This window comes from Paramormyrops kingsleyae, chromosome 1 (assembly GCF_048594095.1).
Source record: "Paramormyrops kingsleyae isolate MSU_618 chromosome 1, PKINGS_0.4, whole genome shotgun sequence".
NCBI classification, from domain to species: domain Eukaryota; kingdom Metazoa; phylum Chordata; class Actinopteri; order Osteoglossiformes; family Mormyridae; genus Paramormyrops; species Paramormyrops kingsleyae.
Window position 1 is genome coordinate 75,720,494 of NC_132797.1, and position 27,218 is coordinate 75,747,711.

The 27,218-nt window shown below is 49.5% G+C and overlaps 1 protein-coding gene across 5 annotated transcripts; it reads left to right on the forward strand.

Moving 5' to 3' along the window:
- The first annotated feature begins 23 nt into the window (after window positions 1-23).
- dcaf6 (ddb1 and cul4 associated factor 6) lies at window positions 24-27,206 on the forward strand. 5 transcript variants are annotated; one of them, XM_072699527.1, is made up of 21 exons: window positions 24-333; window positions 7,591-7,652; window positions 9,897-9,989; window positions 10,519-10,704; window positions 10,901-11,014; window positions 12,340-12,475; window positions 12,578-12,789; window positions 14,513-14,606; window positions 14,959-15,099; window positions 15,227-15,571; window positions 16,069-16,245; window positions 17,589-17,648; window positions 18,748-18,892; window positions 19,982-20,106; window positions 20,290-20,614; window positions 21,388-21,429; window positions 25,333-25,471; window positions 25,677-25,833; window positions 25,946-26,034; window positions 26,323-26,428; window positions 26,786-27,206. In XM_072699527.1, the coding sequence occupies exons 1-21, from the start codon at window positions 246-248 to the stop codon at window positions 26,842-26,844; spliced, it is 2,895 nt and encodes a 964-aa protein (XP_072555628.1). In that variant the 5' UTR covers window positions 24-245; the 3' UTR covers window positions 26,845-27,206. The 5 variants fall into 5 exon arrangements, with proteins under 5 accessions (XP_072555628.1, XP_072555632.1, XP_072555636.1 ...); XM_072699531.1 differs by lacking the exon at window positions 21,388-21,429; XM_072699535.1 differs by lacking the exon at window positions 17,589-17,648.
- Window positions 27,207-27,218: the final 12 nt, after the last annotated feature.

Consider the following 27,218-nt stretch of genomic DNA (forward strand, 5'->3'; position numbering starts at 1 on the left):
TGTTTAGAGCCTGCCTCTCATTGGACGAGAGATCCTGCAGGGCTGGAGAGAGAAGCGAAGTAAATATCCGAAGAGCTACCGAGGGGCACCGCTGTGCTTCCCGTGTAGCCTGGCGGCGGGGGTCGGGACGCGATGATTTAGTTCCGTTCCCGGTGCGACAACAACCTGAAGGGAAGGCAAGCCTGACAACGGCGGAATCAAAGTCCTTTCAATGTTATTTTTAAAAGTCGGGCTGTTTGAGCATCATGTCCGGCTCCGGTAATCTAATTTGGGATGTGAGGAAGCGCTCCATCGGGTTTCACGACCCGAATTCGATCAGGATTAACTACCTGGGTAAGATAATGCGAAGGCAGGGCCAAGGGGCACCGTCTTCGGGGACAGGGGCTCGCAGGCTGCAGCTGTCAGAAGAAGAGATGCTTGTATTTCTGTTTCCGTGCGGGCTGCCTCTTAGCCACGGAGTGATCGGTTTCATTTCCAAGCCGTCGACGTCTTCAGTGTCTTTGTGGGTGTTTTATTTAGCCGCGTACAGTTTTCTCATTTTTCTGTTGTTTATCGGAATGTGCTTGATTTCTGTCCGTCACAGCATCATAACGGGCTGCTAGTTTATATACATTTGCCCCGTTCAAGACTTTGTACCCCGAGACATCAAGCCGACCCTAATACACATTAGGAAACTTTCTATTTTGCGGAGAGTTAGTTAATTAGTTGGATAATTAGTTGGTTAATCATCTTCCCGCTGCGTTGATGGTTAAAGCTCGTCCTCGGCGCAGCCGGGCGCTTTTCTCGCCGCCTCGTCTCCCTCTTTCCCCTTATCTGCTTCACGAGTTGCCTGTTATTGTCCTAAAGAAAGCTTCTGAATATACACGACAGTCAAGTAACACACGCAGGCCGCACGGGGTTGTTTTTTTCTATCTTCTTTCCCTAAATTTGGTTGTTTGTTGTTGACTCAAAATAACATCTATTAGTGTTAACGGCATTCAATTAAATAATGCCTACAACTGTTGAAGTTTAATATTTGATACGCGTATTGTACATGAGTAGCGGTCGGTAATTAAAAGCGTGTAAGCTTACGTCGCAGTCCGCAGTCCCGTTCAGATGTGCGTTTGTTTACAGGCTCTCCTGGCATTTGGCCGGGAGGCTGCCTTTTAAAACTGCGACTACAAGTTCACGGTTTAGTTTGTTTTTATCACTCGTCAAAGAGGAAAATGTGATCAGACAGAAGGCGTTGTCCTTTTTTACGCTAAATTAAGCATAGAGTGAAATAAGGCCGCCGTGCGCCCTTTGCCGTGCTGAGCTTTCGCTCCCGTCGATTGATGTTTAGGTTTTAAGTACTTAACAACAAAAAAACTTGCATATCATACCTTTAGAAATGTTTGTGGTTTCTGTGAAAACTATTTTCTGCTCAGTCCCATAGTTTTTTGTACTCAAGCTTCTTTTTTCATAATGTCTAAATGTTTATAAATTTAGTTTCGTGTTGGCCTGTAGTCACCCAAGTGAATGCATATCGCATTTCATATTGCGAATCCTCCGCTCTTGTTGCGGCTTTGGAGGTGTTGCATTTTCTTGCATGAAACGGACCTACCTGTGCTCACTGAGACTGTGACCTGCCCGTTTGCCCTGTTAAGGTCACTTGTGTCGTCTCCGCACTGCCTTGGCTATTAATATCTGTAATGCTCTTTTTGTCGAATAAATCTGTTGCTGTTTTTGGCAGTACATAAAGTAAACTGCAATCACACTCAGCCCATAGATTTTTTTTTAATTCAGTGGGTCAGATAAATCAGACCCCGGTATGGGATTGTAGTAGCCGGAAAAGGAGTATTATAAACCAGTTTCTCGGTGACTCGTTTTGATGAAGAATGGCAAGTTCGTAGCTGATGAAGGCATTTGTGTTCGGTTGTCTCTGTCAGTTCAGAGTAATAATGACCAGGGCTGGGGTACCATTGTTGACCTGTTTTTGTTTTTAGCTATGGGGACATACATTGTCTGTTGGCTGTTAAGTTTGCCCATTGGGGTGGTAGGTTCACCTACAATAATGCCCCCCCAGTTCATGGCGGTGGACTTACTGCTTCAAGGGCAGCAGAGGCTGGAGAGTGGTCAGGTGTCGGTCTGAAGAGCGTGTGGATTGAGTTATTGTTTTTGGATTCTGCTCCAGACGGCAGTGTAGCAGAAGGGCTTGTGTGTGCCTAAGGCCCGGGTGTTGGGCTGAGTATCTGTCTGCTTTGGCTGCGGAGATGCTGGGCCTTGTACAGAAACGCAGAGCCCATGGGTGTTTGTGTCAGTGCCGGCATGACCTTGGTCCAAACTGCATTCAGTCGACTCCGCCGTGCTTCATTTGTGTTTTCTGGCTTTGGTGTACAGACATTTTTGTGCTGTCCTCCCATCTTAAGTTGTTGTGTGGCTTGTTTTGGCAGGCAGTCTTTAGCTTTGCGAGTTCAGATTTGGCTGTTGAGTAGTTCATGCAGATTGACAACACCCTAGCAGATCCCATCGGACACCTGCTGCGTCTTCCCTTGCTGTCCCTTCTTGTACACCCACCTATGTTTCTAGTATCGCTGCCTTAGTAATATATGTAATTTGCATTAGCCCTGCAAGGTAACAGGTGAATTATTCAGAATGAGCCTGGCTGGTCTGCTGAAGTGGCTTTGCGTTGCTCTGTCTAGCACAGTGTGACATACTCCATCCTTATTCAAGGCCAGTATGCTTTTCGCTAAACACCTGAAAGTTTGTAGCCAGACCCCAGCAATCTGTGCTTGAAGATGCATTTGTCTCCAGATTCTTGGGTCAAATCATGACAGCATTACAGAGGGGAGGGGGGATGACCATCTGTTCAGTAATTTTGAATGCAAGCCTTTTATGAAAATGACCAATACCTCACCTTCCTGAAACCCAGTCTGTGAGATTTGCAGCCAATCAGGTGCTGTGCCAGTGCCTGCGGATTTTAGGCGGCAGTTTAAGACACCCTTCTATGCCCATAGCCTTGTGACTGAGGACTGCATGTGGACACAATCCCAGACCTGCTTTGTGCAGCTGTAGTCTTCCAACTTCTCCATTAATGCCATAAATGCACAGCATATACAGTTACATGGATGCTTTACCAGTTTATGCTTGACGTTCCTTAACATTGGTCTCATTAATGCACTGCAGTGCTCTACCCCAGCTCAGTAAGTTTGCTGACCTGACTGTCGGAAATGAATCCTAGCTGTTGGGGTCCTCTTAAGATGGATAGCAGCTGTGCAGAGAGCTGATGTCCCACTTTGGGTTTTTTTTAAATGTCTGATTTGATTGGCCAGAGACTTGTATCCATGGGTGGAGCTTAAGAGGTTTTGCTGCTAGCCACCCAGGCTAGCTCAGTAAAGAATATAGTCCGGCATTCAAGGGTTTTTTTTTTTGTACTTGCCCTTTGTCTAAATTACTTGCCACAGGCGAGTGGGTGTGATCAGGCTCCCTGCTTGTATCAGTTGTGTAGGATATTGCAGGATGTCATACCGGTTGAGTAAGACACCTTGGGGGGCGGGGGGGGGCTGTGCCGGCCATTCTTCCGGGGTCTGGTTCTGCTTGGCCCGCCGCTCTTATCAGCCGGGGACGATTTTGTTGATGCTGCCCTGGCCTGCTGTGTGGCCCGGCTAGGAAACCAGGTCCCTACTGTAATGAAGTCCAACGCGAACAGTGCGTCTGTTCCCCCAAGAGCACCGTTGTGTTCCTCTGGTTTACCGCATCTGTTTGTTTCAGTCTTGATCATGACTGTGAAATTCACACGTGCCTCCAGTTACTTCAGGTCATTTCTGGCCTTTGAAAGGACGTTTAAAAGCTTGCTGATGAAATGCCAACTTCTGCAAAAAAGCAGCTCTGAGCCACAGCAAGATGCTTCTAGGCTCTTTATTACGACTGATCAGAGCCTTGCAGTGGAAACGCTACCCTGGAACCGTAAGTGCTCCACTGGCCCAGGGGACGAGGCTTCGTTTCGGTCGTCGCTTGGTGTTCATCATGCAGGTGAGATGGTGCCCTTTGGAGATGCCCATCTTGTGATATGCCACACAGATCCTTCTGGTTGGCTGGAGTCGTCCTCTTCTCGCTGACCCCCCAGTGTTGCTCTTGTATGACGGGGCCTGAAGCTTTTTCTTGCATGAAACGGACCTACCTGTGCTCACTGAGACTGAAGCTTGCCTGCTGGTGCAGAGATTTCAGAACTGCTGCTTGCAGCTATTGTTTTGAGTCACTTTCAGTCTGTGTTGTAGAACTCTGTTTTGTCTTTGGATTTTATTAAACATGATTAAAAAGAAAAAGCTGTTAACCTGCTGCTATTAATTTGTGGACTGTGAGCTGTAATTTTGGTTCTGCACCATCCTCCTATTTGCATCGGCAAACACTGACGCATAGCTGATTAGCATGGAGAGACGCCGCTTTTTGGACTCTGGAAATGCTGCCTTTCCCAAAGACGGTACTCAGGCAATGGCTGTCAAAGGCTGTCCTATAGGCTGCTCCTACCTCTTCCTGGTGGGAGTGACTAATCCATGACCACTACCCCCAACAGTGAACCGCCTCCCTCAGCTTTCTGTCACATATAATTAAAAAATCTCCCTTATCTATCTTATCTGGAGGATTAGCCTGGATGTGATGGCAGCGTACAGACCCCAGACTTTCTTTGGCTGCTGTGCTGTGGTGGGGGGGATGGGGGGCTTGGTGCTCTACCCCACCCCACTTCAGGCCCAGAAGCTCCGAGTTGGTCTGCGTCATCCAGCCTGTTGTGTATCACGCCTGGTCTATTTTTAAAGTCTTTCTCCATGCTGGGGTGGAGGGGTATTTTTGGAACATACCCCCATACCTCTTATCCCGAAGTTGTTCCACAGGGTTGGGAGTTTTCATTTGGTCCTTTGTTCTTTGTGAAGGTTGGCAGGGGGTGTTGGGGTGTTTTTGAATCAGTGTTTCCGCAAAGCTAATTGGGTAATGCTTAGTGGCAGTGAAGGAGTCCCCATTCTGTGGCTTCATGATGTAATGGTGGCGTCACATGGGTTTGTTTACCAAATGTGTTTTTTCTATTTTAACCCTGGGGAACCCAGACCACCTTATCATTATAGGAAAAATATGTCCATTGGCTAAAATGATCATACAGACCCAGTGAACTCAAAAACAGGTGTTTTGTAAAAATAACCCTTTCCCAGTCCATGTTATGAATGTGCCATATACGGCCCACTGGACTGTTCATGCTGTTCCAACTTGTTAATGTCACCTATGAAATAAGGACAGAAAAGAAGAAAAAACCAAATCTTTGCAACATTCTCATTTTCAAAATGCATTTGAGTTTTTCTTTTCATCATTCACCGTGTGCTGGCAATAAAACACAGGCTTCAAACATGCCAACCCATCAAGAACCAGGTCAAGTGAACAGACCTGCAAAAAGGTGCACTGCACACAGAAAGTTTACTTGTGGTGGGTTGTAAGGTCTGGTGCTCCACCTGTATTCCCTCTGTTTTTGTCTGAGGCTGATGTTGAGCACATGGAACATCATCATCACAGTTGCCAGAAAAGTTTCAAAACATCCAAAACCTAGTTGTACATGTTCAATAAGATCTACACATTATAACTGATGATGCAAAATTTCTGCCACTTACCTATTCACAGCTAGACAGGTGAATCTTTGCAGCATGTGCAGCAAGAACCTCAAAATGCGGTGGGGGCATATTTAATGTGGGGAAAAATCTGGTTAAATCAGTCAGTAACCACTGGATGTCACTGTTACTGGGTCGTATATGGTACAATGAACTGTAAAGTAAAAAAAAATTCTTAACTTTGATGAGTGGGTTGAGTGTAAGGCAGAAATAAAAGGAAGGGTCATAAATGACCCCATGGGTTCCCCAGGGCTACATGCGTCTATCAGTCTGTCCTCTTTGGCCCGGCGACCACTGTGGGACGTCTGTGAGTTGAATCGATGGTAGTTGCATCTTGAAACTGGGCCACAGTTCCAGAAACTATAAAGACCAGTTTTATGATCCTCTGATGAGGTCATCATAGGCTCTCATGATGCATTGGTGGTAGGCTCGTGCACGCTTAGAAGTGAGACGGACCACCAAACAACCTAAATATAGACAACGGAATGGTGGTGAGGGTCTGTAAACTGAAGCACAGGTTAAAAATACACCTTTTGGGTGGCAGGGGGTGGGGGTGTGGGGTGGGCAGGAACTCTCTTCTGGAACCCCTGGTGATGTCATGTGGCAGGCAAGTTGCATCTAAAGTGAGCTTTTCATGTTTAAGCCTGTTTTGTAATAGAAAATTTCAGCTAGCCTCAAGAAGCTGTTCAGTTTTGAAGGGTCTGTTATATGGACTGAACTAGCTGTGACACGATTTCTGTGCCCTCCTGCATGGAGAGGAGACCCATAGCAACTTGTGTGGTAAATGGATGACTATTGTGCAATGAGTTGCTAAAGCTGGTTACTCTTGATGCAGGTGGGGTGAGAGCACTGTCAAACTGACGATATTCAGGAAATGCCTGCGAGGTCGATGCAGGTGGTGGGGGAACCTGTCCTGTTAAATCTTGCGTTCCAAGCGGTTCAGTGAAGTGGGGGAAAATCCCTCTTCTGGCCCAGTTATTGGCATCCATGTGCAGGCCCAGGTATTAGCATCCATGTGCAGGCCCAGTTATTAGCATCCATGTGCAGGCCCAGTTATTAGCATCCATGTTCTGGCCCAGTTATTAGCATCCATGTGCTGGCCCAGTTATTAGCATCCATGTGCTGGCCCAGTTATTAGCATCCATGTTCTGGCCCAGTTATTAGCATCCATGTGCTGGCCCAGGTATTAGCATCCATGTGCTGGCCCAGTTATTGGCATCCATGTGCTGGCCCAGTTATTGGCATCCATGTTCTGGCCCAGGTATTAGCATCCATGTTCTGGCTCAGGTATTAGCATCCATGTGCAGGCCCAGGTATTAGCATCCATGTGCAGGCCCAGGTATTGGCATCCATGTGCAGGCCCAGGTATTGGCATCCATGTGCAGGCCCAGGTATTAGCATCCATGTGCAGGCCCAGTTATTAGCATCCATGTGCAGGCCCAGTTATTGGCATCCATGTGCAGGCCCAGGTATTGGCATCCATGTGCAGGCCCAGTTATTGGCATCCATGTGCAGGCCCAGGTATTGGCATCCATGTGCAGGCCCAGGTATTGGCATCCATGTGCAGGCCCAGGTATTAGCATCCATGTGCAGGCCCAGGTATTAGCATCCATGTGCAGGCCCAGTTATTGGCATCCATGTGCAGGCCCAGGTATTGGCATCCATGTGCAGGCCCAGGTATTGGCATCCATGTGCAGGCCCAGGTATTGGCATCCATGTGCAGGCCCAGGTATTGGCATCCATGTGCAGGCCCAGGTATTGGCATCCATGTGCAGGCCCAGGTATTGGCATCCATGTGCAGGCCCAGGTATTAGCATCCATGTTCTGGCCCCTGCAGCAGCTCCCCGAAGATCATTGCCTGTCAGCTGACTGATCTGTTGCTGTTGTGCATGATTAGCGTTTTAAATTATGGTTCTCTCTGTCTGCATGTGAATATGTACAAAGATCAGCTCAATGCTGGAAACCTGTCTGCCTTCTGTTTCAGGAAGAAGGGAGTTTGTCCAGAGGCTCAAACTGGAGGCCACGCTGACTGTGCACGATGGCTGTGTGAGTACCCGGGGGCCGGGCGTGAGTACCCGGGGGCCGGGCGTGAGTACCCGGGGGCCGGGCGTGAGTACCCGGGGGCCGGGCCATGCTGCTGTCAGCTCCTGTCCACCTTTATCAATCACCTCACCATGGAAGGTGCTAAGATTGCAGGCTTATTTTGCTAAATAAACTCCTCTGTCCTGCATTTCTCGCTGTTCCAATGGCTTGAAGCCTTATGGGTGATCTGTCTTTGCACATATCTCCTCATTCAGCTTTCTGTTCCTTAACCCGCTAATCTGCCTGTCATCTATGCTCCAGGCTTTATTTCTACTGATTATACTATGATTCATTCTGCTTTTGGTACTTAAGATTTTAAAGATTTTCTGTCCTGTATATGCCTTCTGACAAATTGATGAAATGACAATAAAAATATAATCACAAAAAAAAAAAAAGATTTTGAAGATTTAGGCAGCGTGTCTTATGCCGGCTAGCTGAGTGAACGGTCATGTCAGTGAAGGTTCCTCGCAGTGCAGGGGCTCAGTGACTGGTACGTGTATTAAGGCTGGGTGGTATGACGATATAATCGGATATCAGAGAAGTATCCCAGTGTCAGTATCTGACGGTGAGTAACGAGCGATTATCGTCTGTCGTGAAAGGTAACGTAGGCTACACACCAAGCAAGACGGCAGAAGGATTTATGATTTTGCTTTCAGTTTCAGCAGCCAGCTAGCCTAATTCAGAGAGATTATGGCTATTATTGCCCATTACCCGTTGCAGTGATACTGTGTTCTCTGTTCTTCTAAGTTTGGAAGTTCAACGTTGTGTTGTCCCCCCCCACCCCCCAGCTCAGCTCATGACCTATCACATTTGCACGCTTTGAGAAGCCTAAATTAATGTTTCTCCCAGTATTTTAAAATTAAAATATTGTTTTTAAGAGCTCGCCTAGTCCTCCTGTATGGTTGTTGTCGTCCTTCCATCTGTCAGTGACACAGACCCAGTCTTCCCAGGTCCCGACTGCTCTCAGAACTCTCTCTGTTCCTGGAAAGATGTTCTGAGTTGTCAGAGCAGCCTATCTCCTATCCTGTGTGATCAGGGGGTTTAGCTGGTCACTACACAGTGTACTGCCTCTATTTTTGTCACCTGATGCTTTACAAGCTAGTTATTTTTGGCACACAAGGAGATATGACATCATTGATGGAGATATGACATCATTGATGGAGATATGACATCATTGATGGAGATATGACATCATTGATTGTCCCCCTCACCTCTTTCAAATTATATACTGGCTTTATGATTGGACAGACAGCTTCTGAAAGTGAACTGAGAATGGCATCAGCTTGCCTTGGGTGTCTGCCTACCATCTAGGGTGCATGTGACACTGCTCGCAGTGTACTTGGACCTCTGGGCTGGAATGTCTTGTCCCAGCCTTAAGATCCACTGAGTCAGTCTGTTCTTCACTGTCCAGTAAAGCTCCCTTTGGCAGATCTTCCCATCTTGCTTTGAAAAAGATGAGTCAGCCTGACCTATGATCTTTCTGAACACAAGACCCATGCTCTTTAGAAGGTGACCTGCAGAGGTGTTCACCTCAACATGTATAAGTCCTGCGAAGCCAGAGCTGCCAGTTTGATGGGGAACATCTCACACTGGCTGCCTCTAAGCAGGGTGGCCCAGTCACCTGAGCCCTGCTGGCAGCTCCGGGGCCTCCTGCGTCACTGTCTCAGGTAGGCCGTGGTCTGGATGACATATCAGTTACTTTCAGGGTTGGCTCCTTGTTCCAGTCCGTTCAGCGTTGATCACTAGTGAAATGCAGTATTCATTAGCTCAGGAGTCTGATGAACAACAATGTCGTCTCATCTCTCCCCCGGGATGAAAGATCGATTGTACAAGAGGTGCAATTTAGAGGCGCTGTAAGAGCAAATGACAGGATTTGGCAAAGGGGCTCTTTGGTTCCTACATCCCTGGGCCTTCCCTCAGAGTGGAACATCAGCCAGATGAGATGCGGAAACTCCAGCAGCTGGCTTGTCAGGTACTTTGAGCTGTTAGGGAAACGGAACAGAAGGTTTCTGACTTGGGATTTTGGGTGCGTTACGTCGTCCTCTGCATGCATGAAGCGTCACCATTCGATGGAGGCTTTGACTGCAGAGCTGGTTTGGGATCTGCGGCCGAGGCTTTATTGTACATACGGCACCAGCCTTGCTGTACTTGTTGCCCATCTGCCTGTGGTGCGGTTTTTCATTTTTCTTGCTCTACTTTCTTGCTCAGGTGAACACGATCTGCTGGAATGACACCGGCGAGTACATCCTCTCAGGATCCGATGACACCAACCTGGTCATCACTAACCCATACAACAGGAAGGTAGAATGAGCTCAGTCTCTCTCTCAAACTGCATTTCCCACATCTGGGCTCTCCGAGTGTGATGCTTCCATTCTGGAAAGTTCCTGTGCTCACAGCCACCCGATTTTCCCCTGTGGTCCTCACCTTCATCACTGCTAATTATATTCTGCCAACATCACTTACCCTGATGATACGTGCATCTCTTAAAGCTATACCTCCTCTGACCGTTATATACAACCGAAACATTATGGAGCAGAACAAGTGAAACGGCTGTGGGACAACACTGTTTCCTTGAGGGGCTTCTAACCACTGCAGTAATAAGTAAATGGAAGATTTAAAAGATTTGCAAAGGCAGAAATGACTTGAAAGTTCCCCAAACGGACTTAATGCCATTGGTTGCATTCTGGTGGTTGTGACCAAACCCAAATATCAGTCATTTGCTGATGCTTTGATATATAGTTAAAAAAAAAAAAAAAAAAACTTATCTGGCAATAGCCTTGGTGAGGAAAGTCACTGGTTATGAGACCTCAAACAGCTGCTCCCTCATCAGGTCAAGACTACCATTAACTCAGGGCACCGTGCCAATATCTTCAGCGCGAAGTTCATACCGCAAACCAACGACCAGCAGATCGTGTCCTGCTCCGGCGACGGCGTCATCTTTTACACCAACACAGAGAAGAGCGCCGAGCTCAACAGACAGTGCCAGTTCACCTGTCACTATGGCACGGCCTACGAGGTAATCCCATCTACCGTATCCATGAAGTATGCGAGCGCTTCGCTCAACCTGAAGGGTCCAGGCGCAGATGTCACTTCATGGTAATGGAGTGTTTGCTTTGGCCATGTTTAATTCATCTTAAGCTGGGCTCTTTATAGCAGCGGTAGCCGTAGATGCCTGTAGGGTGAGTCATGGAAGCTGGTTTCTTTATCGGTAGATCATGACTGTCCCGAACGACCCCTACACCTTCCTGTCATGTGGCGAGGACGGTACCGTGCGGTGGTTCGACGTCCGAATGAAGACCAGCTGCACAAAAGAGGACTGCAAAGATGTAAGTGTGGGAGATTATGGAGAGATTATTCAGACATTATTATATTTATTGATGCACACATTAATTTATTGTAAAATGTGGCGATAAATTTAAGATTTTTTTTTTCTTTCCGTCTTAATTATTTTTGGGTCTTATTTATATATTCATTTATTTCAATGATGCCGCACATAATATGAAATAAGCTTTGAAATGCGAGCTGTCACTCACCCATCACGATACAGCGGTCACAGTGATTGGTTGAGTGCTTCCTAGAGACCCGCCTCTGGTGGCTGCAGTTCGGAGCCACGAGCAATGAGCCACAGATGAAAGCACAGATGCATATGAGTGCCAGGAAATGTCCTGAATTACTTTATTAAGCAGCTTCACAAGATGGCCGTGCAGGGTTACCTTTCCCACAAGCTCCCGTTAGTGACTTGCGTAGTTGTACCCATTCACTTAGCAGTTATGCTTCTGGGAAATGTATCCCAGTGTGGGTTATGCCGCAGTCGGATATTCTCGTTTGTCGCCTGCTCCATTGCACGAGTTCCTTGAAGGTTGTAAGCACATTTTCATCAGTGCTGTACTTAGAAAGAGCTGCCGCCGTTTGCAGTTTCTTCCAAGAACCTTCCTGTTTGCTCTTTTGAAGTCTTGTATTATCTGCACCATCAGTTTCATCTGCAAAAAGCATTTTTTGTACCAGTTCTAGTAAGCTGTTCTGGGGAATGCGCCCCATATGGCCAAAACCATCCTTAATAGTAACCCATCCTCAATCCCCACATTTGCGTGGTTTTCCTGTATTTACATATGGTAATTGATAAATTAGCAGAGTAGTACATTACTAACATGAAAAATGGTAACGTTCACTGTACATTATTATGCTCGAATTAAAGGGATTCTGACGGTGGCATTTCCACAAGGTACCAGTGGATTCGCCGTGTAAAATGAGGGTGGAGTTTGGGGTGTGGTTAGGAGACGTCTCCAGGTGCCGGCTGATCGCATGCTTGCACATCTTTCAATGTCATGTGAATCTGCGCGTTTCAGTTAAGCCCCGCCTTCCTGACAAACCTGGCTTCTCCAGTTAAAATGGGTCCCAGCTGAGCTGCTCTGTGCAAATGAAAAGTGGTGTATGGGTTTTCTGGCCTCCTGCCCAGATGTGATTCCGCCGTTTCGATATGTTGATAGTGCTTTTCCCATTTCAAGCCTGGGATGTGGTGCACTGAGTTTTCTGCTTCAGTTCACTCTCTGAAGCAGTCTGTTAGAACCTGTTAACCATGTAGGTCCATAAGACTCGGATGAAGAATCGCCTCTGACGTTGTCGCCGCACATGTCCGATTTCCTCCACGCAGGACATCCTCATTAATTGCCGGCGTGCCGCGACCTCGATCTCCATCAGCCCACTGGTCCCGTATTACCTGGCCGTGGGATGCTCCGACAGCTCTGTCCGCATCTACGACCGGAGGATGCTGGGTACCCGGGCCACAGGTAAGTGCTGCAGCCTCCGCAAGGACGCCGCCCTCATCTGCCGTGGAGTTTTGCGTGTTCCTGTGAAATTCTGGTTGGTTCTTTGGATTCCGGTTCCGCCAGGGAACTACATGGGCCGTGGCACCACGGGGATGTGCGTGCGCTTCGTGCCGGCGCACCTCTCCAGCAAGTCCTGCCGTGTGACGTCGCTGTGCTACAGCGGCGACGGGGAGGAGATCCTGGTCAGCTACTCCTCAGACTACATCTACCTGTTCAACCCGAAGGACGACCAGGCGCGAGAGCTGAAGGGGCCGTCCGAGGAGAGAAGGGAGGAGGTGAGCTGCGTCTGTCATCTGATCCATCGCCGAGTCTCGGTCCCTTCGTCTTGTGGCTTTTCTCTGAACTTCCTTCTGCTGCAGTGCTGCACATTTTTGTGGATGGAACCCTGAATGATCTGAGCTCGCATGGAAGTGCCTTTACCATTGTCTACAGTGAGATGGCGTGACTCCGGAAAAACCCTAAAGGTGCAGTCAAGCACTTTGGAATTTCAGAACCTGACAGGAAATGGGTTTAATTCTCCCGTAGCCTGAGGCTTTAGTTTTAGAACACCGCTGTATTTGCACACAACTTTAGAAAGTCATGCGTTTTGGAAGGCATGTCCTCAGACATTGTCACAGTCATGAGCTGCTGTTTCTGTTTGCTGTCCTGAATCATCTGCACCTGGAGGACCCAGGTTCCGAGTTCCTGGGTGGCCTGAACCGTGAACTTTTTCAGTCCCTGGTTACTGGCATGTTGCATTCGCACTGCAGGACAGGAACTGGGACCTTTATGCTAAATAAAGAAGCCTGGGAGATGCAGGATGAACTTCACATGTGCTTTTGTATGTGGTCAAGCTGCACCGTTTCCCCAAAACAATGGAGGGTGTTGGGTGGGGTGGGGGGGGGGGGGGGTCATGATAAATGGCTCCAGATTTTTATCCATAATGTGTTTTACAGGATTGGGGGTAAATTTTAGAACAGAGTGCAACATGTTTATGAGTCATTATTAAATACGATTAGCAGCTTGATCTCTTGTTTTCTGACAATGAGCTCTGGCAAGTTTCAATGCCTCTTCCCCCCCCCCCCCCCCCCCTTCCCCTCGGTGCACTACTACAGAAAATCACAGGAAAGCAGAGCACTATTATGGCAGGAATTTGGAGGTGCATGCAAAACAATTTGGGTATTTGGTAATGCAGTGGCTAGAGAGGAGGGAACAGGAAGTGACACAAGGCTCTGTCTGTAGTGATGTGCTTCTGGAGCCCCGCCCACCTGCTGGCTTGATTGGTGCGTTTCAGCAGATGCACCGGCACTCCCCTACCTCTGGCTTGGCTCTGATTTTGACGTTTGCCTGGTTGTTTGTTCAGTGGCCACTTCCTTTTCTTTCGAAGACGACCCATCAACACTTTCTGCTTGTGGGGGTGGTTGGGGGGGGGGGGCACTAAGTATGAAGATTAGGGACACCCCCTCCAGACACCGTGTGTTCAGCTGCACCTGCAGTGATTCAGCTGGAATGCCTTTCCAAATATGGGCACCCCCCCCCAGCCCCATCCCCCGAGTTCTGCACGCACTGTTCCTGCACTGACAGGAATAGCCCAGCTCTGGTGGCCTTAGGCCAGCTGTAGGTTCACCTGCTCCATGTTATCGGCTGTGATTCTGCTCACATGGTACTTTTGGGAATGGCTTAACTCTAGAACTGAAACCACATGGCTCTGTCAAGACCGGAGAAACCAGGCTGTGAGGGGCTCAGTGGGTGGGGTTTATCCTGGCTGGCAATTACAGTGTAAAGCCAGAGAAGTGACCAGTGGGGAGCTGGATAACTGGGTGACTGACCAGACACATTGCCTCCCACGCTGAGCTGAGATCTTGTTTTTCCACTGCATTTCTCCCACAAGCTGCCCTGTTCTAAGGTGTATTAACATGGTAGCGGCTGTCAGTGATGGTCATATTGTGCCCAGCAGGGCTATTTTTGACCAGCTGCTGCCCTTGTCACAGAGTGACGGGTTATTTATCGCCCTCCCAGCTGCGTCAGCCCCCGGTGAAACGCCTCCGGCTGCGGGGCGACTGGTCCGACACGGGCCCCCGAGCTCGACCCGAGAGCGAGCGGGAGCGAGACGGTAGGGAGCTGCCTGGCCGCACAGACACAGCTGCCACACATTATCAAGGCAGCTGAACTTGCGACATGCCAACCTCAGCAGAACCACAACACACTCCTAGCAGATCCGTCATGTGATGCTAACAATGCAAAGGTTTTGGGTTCTAATCCCAGGGAGTACAGACAAATTGTAAGCCTTTACTGTACTATCTTTATCTCTCTAATGCTAATATTCCTAGCATCGCTCTTGCTCAGTGTAGTGCCAATCCCCACATGAAGAGCTACCTCACGGCGGCGGGTAGGCAGGACTGATTTGGGATTCAGTGGCCTTGTGTGGATAGAGGGCTTAGCGTTGGTCTCTTCCCCACATGCAGGTGAACAGAGCCCCAACGTGTCTCTGATGCAGAGGATGTCAGACATGCTGTCGCGGTGGTTCGAGGAGGCCAGTGAAGCACAGAGCAGCAGGGGGCGCAGTCAGCCCCAGGCCCAGCCCCAGCCCCAGCCCCGGCCCAGGGGTAACCCGCTCCCCCGTTAGCCGCAGGCTAACCGGCTGTCTGTCTTGAGAGGGAATTTTGAGTTACTCTCGAGTCGCTCATACTGACAATGAGTGAAAAAGGGCCGATTTTGTTCTGCTTGCCGCAGGCACCAGAGCCCAGCCTGAAGGGTCCGCATCTGCCCCAGAAACCGCCCAGGAAGGCCCTGCTCCCCCCGAGGCCTCCATGGAGGTGGAGACCCCCGCCGAGCCTCTCCCCAAGTCTGCCTCTTCGTCCTCCAGCTCCTCCTCCACAGTCACTGCCCCGCCCCCTTCTACCTCCTCATCCCTGGAGAGCCCGCCTTCGTCCTCACTGCTGTCTTCCCCTGATGTGGAACAGAAGAGTCTGGCCGCCGCCCGCTGTCCCGCCCCTGCCCCTACCCCTGCCCCCGCCCCCACATCGGACTCTACCCCCCCAACAGACTCTGTGCAGACGACGCAGCCATTACAGTCTGGTAAGATTGGGGGATGCCTGTAATGGTTCCCAACTAAAACATAATATGGCAGGATGACTGACATTGTGCTTTTTTATACCTTATAAAGTGAACTGCTTCATACTTCCTGTATAAATGGCTGCTCATTTTGATTTAGTGCTATTTATATGGAGTCGATTCATCACTGTAGTTGTTGCAGGCAGGCAGTCTTGTTTATCTCTGGGGGCCTCAGCCTGAGTGCTCTCTGCTGAGACCGGAGGCCCAATGTGAGCCTGGACCTGCTCTCCCGCCCCCCCCGGGCTCTGCCCGCCCCCCCCCCCGGGGCCTGCCCGCCCCCCCGGGCTCTGCCCTCCCCCCCATAGTCACTCAGGGCCCATTCACCCCAGCCTCATGTTTCTCTCCCCCCTCTTTCGCTCTACCATTGCCTGTTTCCTTCCTTCTGCGCCGCCCCCCCCACCCCCCCACGCCCCCCCACCATTCATTCCTCTGTATTTCTTTCCCTTTCTTTGCCCTGTCAGAGCCTGCCCGTCACGGCGTGCCGGTAAGTGTAGTTTGCAGACGCTTGCAGCGGCTGCTTCTGATGCCGGGGCCCCCGAGAGCGCAGGAGCGCACGACCACCCACCCACCCGCTGAGGGCCCCAGCCCTGCCCGCAGGGCCTCGGGGGCCTCGGGGGCCTCAGTGCCCCCCACAGCAGGTCTCCAACCATCAACATTTTGTGCTATTTTTCAAACCAGACGCATCCTCTAATGCAGGGTCCCCCGTTTCCGGTCCTGGGGGGCCCAGTCCGTGGCTCAGTTTGCAGACAAACCTACTAAACCTGCCGAATTGCTGCTGAGCTGAATAAGGTGTGCAAACTGCGTCACAGACTGGCCCCCCCAGGACCGGAATTGGGGAATTCTGCTCTAATGCTTGGCTACACTTGATTTTTGTATAACCCCCCTCCAGATCACCCATGGTGTGCTAGAGCACTGCTTCTGTGGTGTGACTGCCCCCCCCCCCTCACTCGCACCAACGGCTGTGACTGCAGTGGCAGGCTTTTAACTCAACACTGCGCTGGTTTACACAGTCTCCTCTCCTTAGCTCTTTCTGTTCCCTACTTTTGCTGCTTTTGGATCCCCTTCCCCCCAGCACAAAAAGGTGCCCCCCTACCCCTGAACATGCATCCAAAAATATGTCCATGGCTTATGCCACTTAATGCTGAAACAGCGCTCCTTAATGCTCTTTGATGTCTCATAAGACTGAGAGATCCTTGCCAGAAAGCTCTTGAATGTACAGTAATGGCGCCATCTGTTGTGGGACTCCAGCACTGCCACTCAGACCAAGAGTGCCACTGTCCCCGGTCATACTGCGGGGTCCTTCTTAAGCCTCTCCATTGTGCCGCCGTCTATGAAGATGCCCGTTTTAAAACTCGACTCATGACGTGCAGTTCATAGCACTGAGGTACTTCTTAATCTGAAGAGAGCCTGGAGGTGCTGCTTTTATTTTTGGTTGTAATTAGGTGCGTTAAAGGGCACTGCAGTTTTAGGGAGAATCGGCCCAGAAACTGGAGAATCGGTCTTTGGTCAGTGTCCTGTTTTCCACACTGGAATGTGGCTCCAGGCGTTTGCGAGAGGGTTTAATGGTGCTGGCTTTTTGGATGGTTCACCAGTCCCGGTAATCGCCCGTGCCGGTGACTGGATCCCCAGTTCACCTTCCTGACAGACGCTTAGCATCATGTAGATGGTTCTAGACCAGGGGGTGTCAAGCTCCATTCCTGGGGGGTCGGAGCCCAGTGTAGCTTAGTTCTTTCCCTGTTCCACCACAAATGATTCCGCTCAAGAGCTGTGTGGTAATTAGCACAAGGAGGTGAATCAGGTGTGTTAAAGGAGGGTGCACCAAAAACTGTGCTGGGCTTCGGCCCCCCAGGACTGGAGTTTGACACCCCTGTTCTAGGCGGTCCGGTCCCTTCCAAAGAGGTTCTTCCCCTCCGTCTGTTTGATGTTCTGCACACATGCTATTCCTTGGATGTTTTGGTCAAAGTTTGATTTTGTGTTCCAGATTCTCCCTCGTCCATGGTAAACAAACAGCTCGGATCGATGACCTTGGACGAGCAGCAGGGTGCGTCTCCCTCCCCTCCCTCTCCCCCCCCCCCCCTCATTCATCTGCGTGTCGTCTTCTCTCTCTGCCCCTCCACCTGACCCCCATGTCGACTTGGCCCCTCCCCTTTCTGAACCGCTTTGTGTTATTCTGCCCCCAGTTTCAGCATGCGGTGTTCGTCCGCTTAATACGGCTCCCGTCAGCTGCACTTTTTTGCCTGTGGTGAGAGACAGCCCCCCCCCCTCTCCCAAGTCCTTCCAGTCTCGGGGCCCGTCTCGACAGTGACATTCTTTCCATCTGTGGAGAAACATTTTCTCCATGGCGATCGGCAGCCCAGCCGTGTGTTCCAGTGCCCTGTACTCGGACTGGTGCTCAGTGCTCAGGGGACTCGTGCTGCCCCATGTGTGGGCTGTCTTCTACTGCACCTCTAGTCTGTTACCATCAAGATGCAGCTGTGGTTCCACTGCCAGTGACCGCCCCCCCCCCCCAAAGCTTTCATTGTGCTTTCTTAGTTGTCCATCTCTTTCTTCCTCAGAACTCTCACCCTTTTCTCATTTGTGTCATTTGTCCTGACAAAGACTGTGGGAATCTGTGTGTTAGACTGGGGACATACAAAGTCAGGGCTCTGTGTCCCTTGCAGTAGCTGGTCACTGGCGTCGGTCTCGGTGACACAGGATTCACCTGGCAGGAGCCTTTACGTTGGGTAGTGCCTGAACACGTCTCCCTGTCGGTGTTGGGCTCTGGCAGGCAGTGTCTCCAGCGCAGTGTCCTCAGCATGTTGCCTCCATGCATGGCTCGCGCCTGCGTGTCCCCTCTGCATGGGTGTCACAGCCACGCTAGGACGTGTGCGATGCCATTTTGAGTGCCCCCCTGGAGAAGCCATTACTGCTTAGATGGGGAGTGTGCGGGGGGCAGGTCCTGGTGTAACGCTGAGCGTCTCGCACACAGTGCAGCCTTTAGCTCTTAAGTTCACAAAATGCTGTGTGTGCATCTGTCAGGACTGGGGGTTGTAATCTGTATACTTCAGGTTCCCTCCGACTTGTCGAGGGGACGTGTGTTCCGTGTGCGTGTACCGCAGCCTTTTTAAGCTCTGCGCCGTCCCTCTCTGTGCTCATCTAAGGAGGCACAGAACCCGGAACCGGCAGTGGTTCCAGTTCTAGTTCGGCTGGTGTGCGATCCGGAGCAGCAGAGCCCGTCCTGAGTCTGCACTACAGCACTGAGGGAACGACCACCAGCACCATCAAGCTGGACTTCACAGATGAGTGGTGAGTGCACAGTTGGGGGGGGGGGGGGGGCAAGCTTCAGGTAATGCCAGTGACCTGGTACTTACTGACTAGGCCACACTTACCACACTTACCCCCCCCACACACACACACACACCTGAACCAAACAATGAAAACACCTGGTACTGGTGTGCTGGGAGGTCCCCAGGGACTGGACTGGAAACACTGGACAAACTCCTTATTTATTGAGTATTATTTTGGACTGAGTACGGATTGTCCCAGACCCCCAACCTGTGACAGCCTTCTGTCTTTTGCTTGAGTAAATGTGCATAAACTTCAGGCGGCTGTATTCCCAGCAGCATGACCACTCCAGTCTCACACGCAGCTCCCAGTGAGATTCCCACACCTGATTATCAATCAGTCTGATTATCCCAGTCTGACTTGCATCTATTTCCCCGTATGATCTGTCTGCTGGAACGGAATCTAGACACAAGTATCTAAATACTGAACGTTGCCACAACTCCATGGTCTGTCTCTGTCTGTCTGTGCAAGTGTGACACTGGAGCCTGGTTGTGGCTTCTGTGCTTCTGGGTGTGGCCTCCTCCTTCCCCTGGGTGTGGCCTCCTCCTCCCCCTGGGTGTGGCCTCCTCCTCCTTCCCCCTGGGTGTGGCCTCCTCCCCCTGGGTGTGGCCCTCCTCCCCCTGGGTGTGGCCTCCTCCTCCTTCCCCTGGGTGTGGCCTCCTCCCCCTGGGTGTGGCCTCCTCCTCCTTCCCCTGGGTGTGGCCTCCTTCCCCTGGGTGTGGCCTCCTCCCCCTGGGTGTGGCCTCCTCCCCCTGGGTGTGGCCTCCTCCTCCCCCTGGGTGTGGCCGCCTCCTCCTTCCCCCTGGGTGTGGCCGCCTCCTCCTTCCCCCTGGGTGTGGCCGCCTCCTCCTTCCCCCTGGGTGTGGCCGCCTCCTCCTTCCCCCTGGGTGTGGCCGCCTCCTCCTTCCCCCTGGGTGTGGCCGCCTCCTCCTTCCCCCTGGGTGTGGCCGCCTCCTCCTTCCCCCTGGGTGTGGCCGCCTCCTCCTTCCCCCTGGGTGTGGCTTTGTTGCTTCTGGGAGTGACCACCTCCTTTTCCTGCTCACTGCCCAGGAGTGGTCGGGGCTGTAGCTCCAGGGGGGGCAGTAACAGCAGCAGCCACAAGGGGGGCGAAGTAGACAGCCGGAGCCCTCCGAGCATGGAGCCGTCAACCCCTGGGGACTCCACCCGGGAGCCTGGTGAGACCTGCGGGGGGGGCTGTGAGACAGGACATGTGACCCTGAGCGTAGATTTCCCCCCCAAAAAACATGTTGGCCTTTGCTGACTCCGCACTGAGATGTTAGTTGTGTGATGTCTCTGGATCTTGCAGCGATTATGTATGGATGCATCTGAGGCAGACCGTACTCTGTCATGTCTCACAGCTGATCCGCCTGTATCAGAGGTACCCGGGACGAGTGGAATGGAGCCCGAGACCCCAGCAGAAGCACAGAGCACTGAGAGTGGTCCGGAAAAGGCCTCCACTGGTGTAGAGTGCCCCTTGGGGCAGTCTGGCCCTGACAAGCCACCCACAGAGGGCTTCTTGGACCCACAGACCCCCGAGGCCCCCAGGGAGTCCTTCTGGAGGGGTGAGCCGGGGGGAAGGAGAAGCTCTGCGTCGCAGGGCTCTCAGGCCCGCCAGGACTCCGACGACAGTGATGATGACCCAATCCTCATACACTCGCGGTTCCGCTCAGGACAGAGCCCCAGGTAAGAGGAGCAGCACACCATAGAGCTCTGTTGGGGGTGTAACACACCATAGAGCTCTGTTGGGGGTGTAACACACCATAGAGCTCTGTTGGGGGTGTAACACACCATAGAGCTCTGTTGGGGGTGTAACACACCATAGAGCTCTGTTGGGGGTGTAACACACCATAGAGCTCTGTTGGGGGTGTAACACACCATAGAGCTCTGTTGGGGTGTAACACACCATAGAGCTCTGTTGGGGTTGTAACACACCATAGAGCTCTGTTGGGGTTGTAACGGGCACATTTTAAGAGAGCGCCCTCTAGTGAGGCAGCTTCGTCTCCCACGTCCAGGAAATGAGATGACGTGGTGCTAAGTGTGGCTTTGCAGTTTTTTTTGTGGCCCCCTCTCCTGCTTTGGGAGGATTAATGTCTGGCTTTGGCTGTCCCGGATCACGGGGGTCCCAGGCGAAGGCATTTAATAGCATCTGTAAGCCTGTAACCAGGGCATGTTGATCCACAGTTTAGTTCCTCTGAGTGCAGCCTGCCTTCATGCTGCTTGCCCTGTAACCCTGCCAACCCCCCCCCCCCCCCCCACCGTATCTCCCTAAAGCTGATCTGTCATTTTCAACCAGCTCCCAGTAAATTACATTTTTACTCAGATGGCAAACTGGTGCCTTTGTTCCAAAATACTCTATTCTGTCTCTTGCTGTGCCCCCCCCCCTCCCCTCTAGCTGTCCCAGATGTTTCTAAAGAATGTCTAGTCTTGTCATAAGTGAACTGTGTTCCTCCCCGTAGATTTAATTTCAGAGGATCGGCCGTAGGTGATAGGATGATAAGGTAAAAGGCCGCTCTCTCACTTCCCGTCCATTATAACTTGCACCTGTTTTAACACCTCGATGAGGTTTGAATGTGGAGGTTCTGGCTGATTCTGTCTGACCCTCTAAAGTCACGGTTTATAGACTGTGTGCTGAGGAGCTCGACCCGGCAGCTTGCGCGTGTCGGGTACTAACCGCACCTCTGTGGAGCACTGAAGTACGTGGCTGCGTACGGAGCCGGTTTGCACAGCCCCATGCACCACTAGGTTGGGGGGGGGGGGGGGTTGTGAATTAATTGCATTGAATATTTCAGTTATGCCTGTGTGCCCTTGTCATAAGTGGTGGGGGAAACTGGGAATGGGCAGCAGCATCCATACTCTTGGATTTGCGACCCCCAGATGAGATTCCCATAATGCAATGCTTGCTGTGTTTGTGACCTGGCATGTGTTTGGAATGGATCTTTGCTAAATTCTGAATGTGAAGCTTGACGTTTTGAATTTTCTTTTTTTTTTGTTTTCCTCCTGAATATCATCAGCTAATGTGGTTAGATTTGGTAAAATATTAGTTTGTCGGGGTTGCCCTGCCCAGTTCTGTCAGATACGGCATTTTAAGAATATAAAACGCTGGTCCTAGCAGATGAAGTGATGCTATAATGAAACAATCTATTATTTAAAGATGCATAACCTAATGTAAATGTACCTTTAATTTATAATATATTAATCTTTAAATGTGAATTGTCTGACTCTACTTAGTGGGTCCATTTCATACCCTTTAAGCTCATTGCAAAGTACTTAATTTAAAAATCATGAGCCTTATTGGAAATATTTGAAGGTAATTTTAAGAGATGTAAATGGAGACAGAGCACTGAAACTTTCTCAATTGCTTTGGCACATTTCATGAAACATAACATTCTCGTGACTGAGCATTTCTCAAATCAGTTTATGCATATAGCACAACAGTATGATTAAACTGCGAAAGGCCGTAAGTATGTCCCTGTCTGCACCCAAAACTAACTCATATCTCAGAAGTAAATGATTCCATCAATGACATAGTCACTGCCACAAAAAGTATGTACATCGTTGTTTCAGCCATGAGTCAAAATGCTTAGATATATTGTCAGAATGCCAGTGCAGGTAATGCTTCTGGTCCCTACAATTCTAATACAATGATAATCATTTTTTTCGTTCTCACTCACTGACTGATCATTTTTCTGAAGCAAACTGATTCTTTGGGTGGTTTTCCACTGCCACGAAGAACCGAACTCTTTTCCATTGTAATGTATCTTAGCCATACGCAGACCATAACCTAGCTGACGTGGTCCTGTTTAATAGCAGGACTGAAAGCATGACCTAATCAAGCTGGATGCATCACCACCATCTGATTGGTCGCAGAGCACAGACACGCTGGTGATCTGCATCTATGCATGGAATATCTGAAGGAAAAGAGGGCATTTTCTGAATATTCTTCATTAGTAGTATCACACATCGCATGTATTGATGCATTCCCAATAACTCGGACCTTGAAAATTTCCAGCCTCCTGCTTAAAGTACTATAGAACAGCTGAAAGGAACTGATTTGCATTGCAAATTTGCTCAAGTGAACGCTAATTCTGCTAGCACTTGATGCTAACATAACATGGCAATTCTCACAGATGTGCTAGTGGAAATTAGCACACAGTAAATCATGATATACACCATATGAACAGTAAATTAAATAAGACTCTCTTCGGTTTTACATCACTCTCACTCTCCAGATCTAGCAACGCCTTTACCGATCCGACTCTTCTGCAGTGCAAAAATGAAGCAAGCTGGAACCGTGCTGTAACTAGGTTCTCTTTGCGGTGCGGCTCGATTCCCGAATGCCAGTGGAAAAGCACCATTATTCTTGTCAAAGGCCCTAGTTTCTGTTGGGCTTGCAGTAAGTTCACTGCTAAGAGGAAACACTCACATGCACATGTAAAGATCTGATGGAGTTTCTAAATCTAGACAAAATCAACCAAAATCATGTACTGTGGAAAGTATTCCTGAATCCTTCCAAAAGTTTGTTTCACACATTGCGAAAGTTTAATGAGGAATGTTCTGTGTAGAAGTGACTTCATGGTGTGGGGATTACACATTGTTGTGCAAAGGCTAATTGCCATTTGAGTGCCAAAACAATTGAGAAACTCATTTTAAAATCATTTAATCATCTTCCTAACAGTAGCTCGCTAGTTTTTTCCTAAACAATTGCAATCTCATTTGTATTCCGTTAGTCTTTTGCCAGAGTAGAAGGTCCTGCACCCACTGGTCTGGCTTCACACAGAATAAAAATTCTCCCCCAACATCCTCCGATTTCTCTCTTCCAGGCATGACAGGCATATTTTTGGGGGCATGCAGTGTGCCTGTCTAATATGGCGGCTGTAAACATTACTGCATACAGTTTTCACTTTCAGTTGATGAATGTTTGAAGTTCAGAAAATGTTTGCATAGATATTCTATGTAAATGAACAGAAAGGGTCAGACAGAGCTTGACTGGAGCAGGTCAGGTCAGGTTGGGGAACATGCACAGGTTCAGTGCATCGCCACACCTACCACACAACAAGACCCCCTCCGGATCCCGGCTGGTGAAAACCCCCCCCCCCCCAGGCCGTCACACTGTCCAGTATCACCATCCGGAAATGGTCGTGGGCGTCCCCTTGGCTTGGTCGAGCCATTCGAGTCCTCAGCAATGAGGAACACAGCATCCATCCATCCATTTTCCAACCCGCTTATCCTTCTGGGTCACGGGGGGTCCGGAGCCCATCCCAGAAGCTATGGGCCCAAGGAATGGATGAGCACAGCAGTTTTTCATAAATACGGTGTATGGATTTAGTGTGCTATTTTTTCAGATACAACTCGCATTGTTTGCATGATAAATGGCTACATTGTATTTGTTAATGATATGGAACCTGTTTGTAAGAGGTTACCTCACCCTAAAGTCTGACTTGTGTTCTGTGGTGTTAATAGCACCCTAACCCATGAGGCTCACCTCGCATGAATGTAACATTTAAAATGTGCACAGCAATGTATAACTGCTGTTTAAAAATGGAAATGCACAAAAAATACAGCATATGCAATGTGACGTAAAACCACAGTGAAGAAAAGTATATTTACTGTCTGTTTTACTTGAGCTGTAACTATTTCTGTGTCAAGTTCATAGTTGCACTATATAGTTTTAAATATTCATCTTCTAATTTCACACTAAATAGTAATACCTTGCCCATACCAGATTATAATATGCCTAATAAATATCCTTTGCTGAGCAGAGTTTTCAGCCAGCTTTCAGAAAAGCTCGTCAGTGAGTGACTGGGTGCATGCAGTTATCTGATTGGCTTGAAATTACAAGAGATGAGTAATCAGATGGTAGTTTATTGATTAATGCATTAAGTAATATCAAATCCCCCCTTTCTGGTATTTGAGAACAAAGATAGAGTACTTCATGTATCTGAGCTAAATGAGTATGTGTACCCTAACCCTTCAGTGAAACCTATTGGAGAAATCTGGACTGTGCTATTGGCCAAATTACTGGAGATATGATCGTTAGCCTGATGTTTACAGACTGTTTCACAGGAAAAAAAAAATAGAATTTCAATTTCTCCAGGCAGAAAAAGGCTTCTGTTTGGGACTTTCAAGCATTATCGACTTCTCACTTCAGAACATTAGCACTTACCATCTCGGTGTGGATGCTGGCTTGTATGCCAAGTATATCTCTTGGGGGTCGTTTCACAATCGATCAGTGGCATTTTGTGGTTAGTGAGCATGAGATTTATTTTTGGAAATGGAGTTTTAGCTCCTTGGGTGATCAGATTACCTTCATCATGAAAGATCGGAAGCAAATAGGTTTTGTGTGATGGAGGTGCAGCTGCCTTCCAGTCCTGACTTCTGTCTCCCCCCCTGCCCCACCCCAGGCGCTCGGCGGCAGCCCGCATTCAGGAGCTGTTCCGTAGGAGGAAGGAGAGGCGGGAGATGGAGGAGAGCGAGACGCAGAACATCCGCAGGCCCACAGTCAAGATGGTATACAAGGGCCACCGCAACTCCAGGACAATGGTGTGTACTGCAGCTGAGGACTGTGTAACTCCTCAAGACGCATCATCATGAGTAGTTTGCCCAATACTTCAGACCGTCTCTCCAGTGGTCTTGCACAGCACGGAGCACTTGGACTTGCAGGCGTTGCTTAGCAGGCTTTCCTTCAGGCGTGTTGGAGGGTTGCCTGGCGTGCGTCGGCCTAACAGAAGCACTCGCTTCTCTGCAGATCAAAGAGTCCTGCTTTTGGGGAAACAGCTTTGTGATGAGTGGGTCTGACTGCGGCCACATCTTCATCTGGGACCGGCGTACAGCGGAGCACCTGATGCTGCTGGAGGCCGACAACCATGTGGTCAACTGCCTGCAACCCCACCCCTACGACCCCAGTGATTATCCCACAATGCAATGCGTTACTTTGGTTTCACACAACGTTGGTACATGGCAGTAAAACTTTGTGGTCAGTGGTTCCTCATTCATGTTACTTCCACTCTTTTCCAGTCCTGGCTTCTTCTGGAATAGACTATGATATCAAGATCTGGTCCCCCCTGGAAGAGCTGCCGTCCTTCAACAGGGTTCTTGCCGACGAGGTAAGCAGACTTCGTGGCCTTCCTGCCTTCTGAACACGTTTTGCCTGTTTTGTGTCCATGTACAATTATAAGAACTTCATTCTTCTGGTTGCTCCCTGCTTTGCATCCCCCAAGTAGGAGGTATCTGACGTGGTACCTGTCCTGCTGCTCATGAACCAAACCACTCTAAAGCCTGTTCTCTGGTAGTAGCACATCGTATGAATGCATCAAGCCAACCTTCCCTTGATGGTAGTGAGTCTGAATGCAAAATGTTATGTCACTTGAGTCAACACCTGGATCTCCTCACAGGTGATAGCACGCAATGAGCTGATGCTGGAGGAGACCAGGAACACCATCACAGTCCCTGCCTCCTTCATGCTGAGGATGCTAGCTTCACTCAACCACATCAGGACTGGTGAGCATGTTGACAGAGCCAACAGCCAGCATGGTGACACCCAGGGACAGCTGCTTTAGCGTGTTGCATCCCTGATGCGGACACTAAAATCAAGCATTGCGAATGAATACATGTAAAACCTGCTTAAGAAAATAAATAATTTTGTCTAGCAATGTACAGGCTCTGTCCATCTGTGTTTGTGCTTCATCTGTACTAAGCAACTTAGCTAGCATCCGTTTAGAGGAATAGGCTGGCATTGTATTAACCAGGTGCATTTTGCTATAAAGTTTGCTTGGGTTGCCGTTGTTAAAACCAAGTCTTGTTCCTTCAGTGTCCACTGTCCTTTGTCAGAGCTGCCTTCTCTTCTCTCTTCCTCAGACCGAGCTGAGGGCGATCGTTCAGAAGGTTCCGGCCAGGAGAATGAAGATGAGCCATAGTGACTTGTTCTTTTTAAACTTTTGCTACAGAGTACTTGAACATTTTGTTTTGTACCAGCGTGGAATATTTCTGTAACAGAACAGTAGTGCAATTTCCAGTTCCTCCCCTTTTTTAGTACTAACGTTTGTGTAAAGGACAGTGTGAACGGGGTCTACGGGCGCATTGGAACGGGGTCCGGTTCCAGGTTTTAAAGTGGCTGGAGCTTGAACATTTAAAGTGCAATACTTTTCCTCTGCCCCAAAAGCTATTGTTTAACCCTTTGAGGTGTGCTTTCTTCATAGCTGAAGGCTGAAAGACTTTGTATACCTGCATGTAAACTTATGGCCAGAAATCACACTAAGTAAAATCTGTTCACACAGTGCTCCCTGGTGTC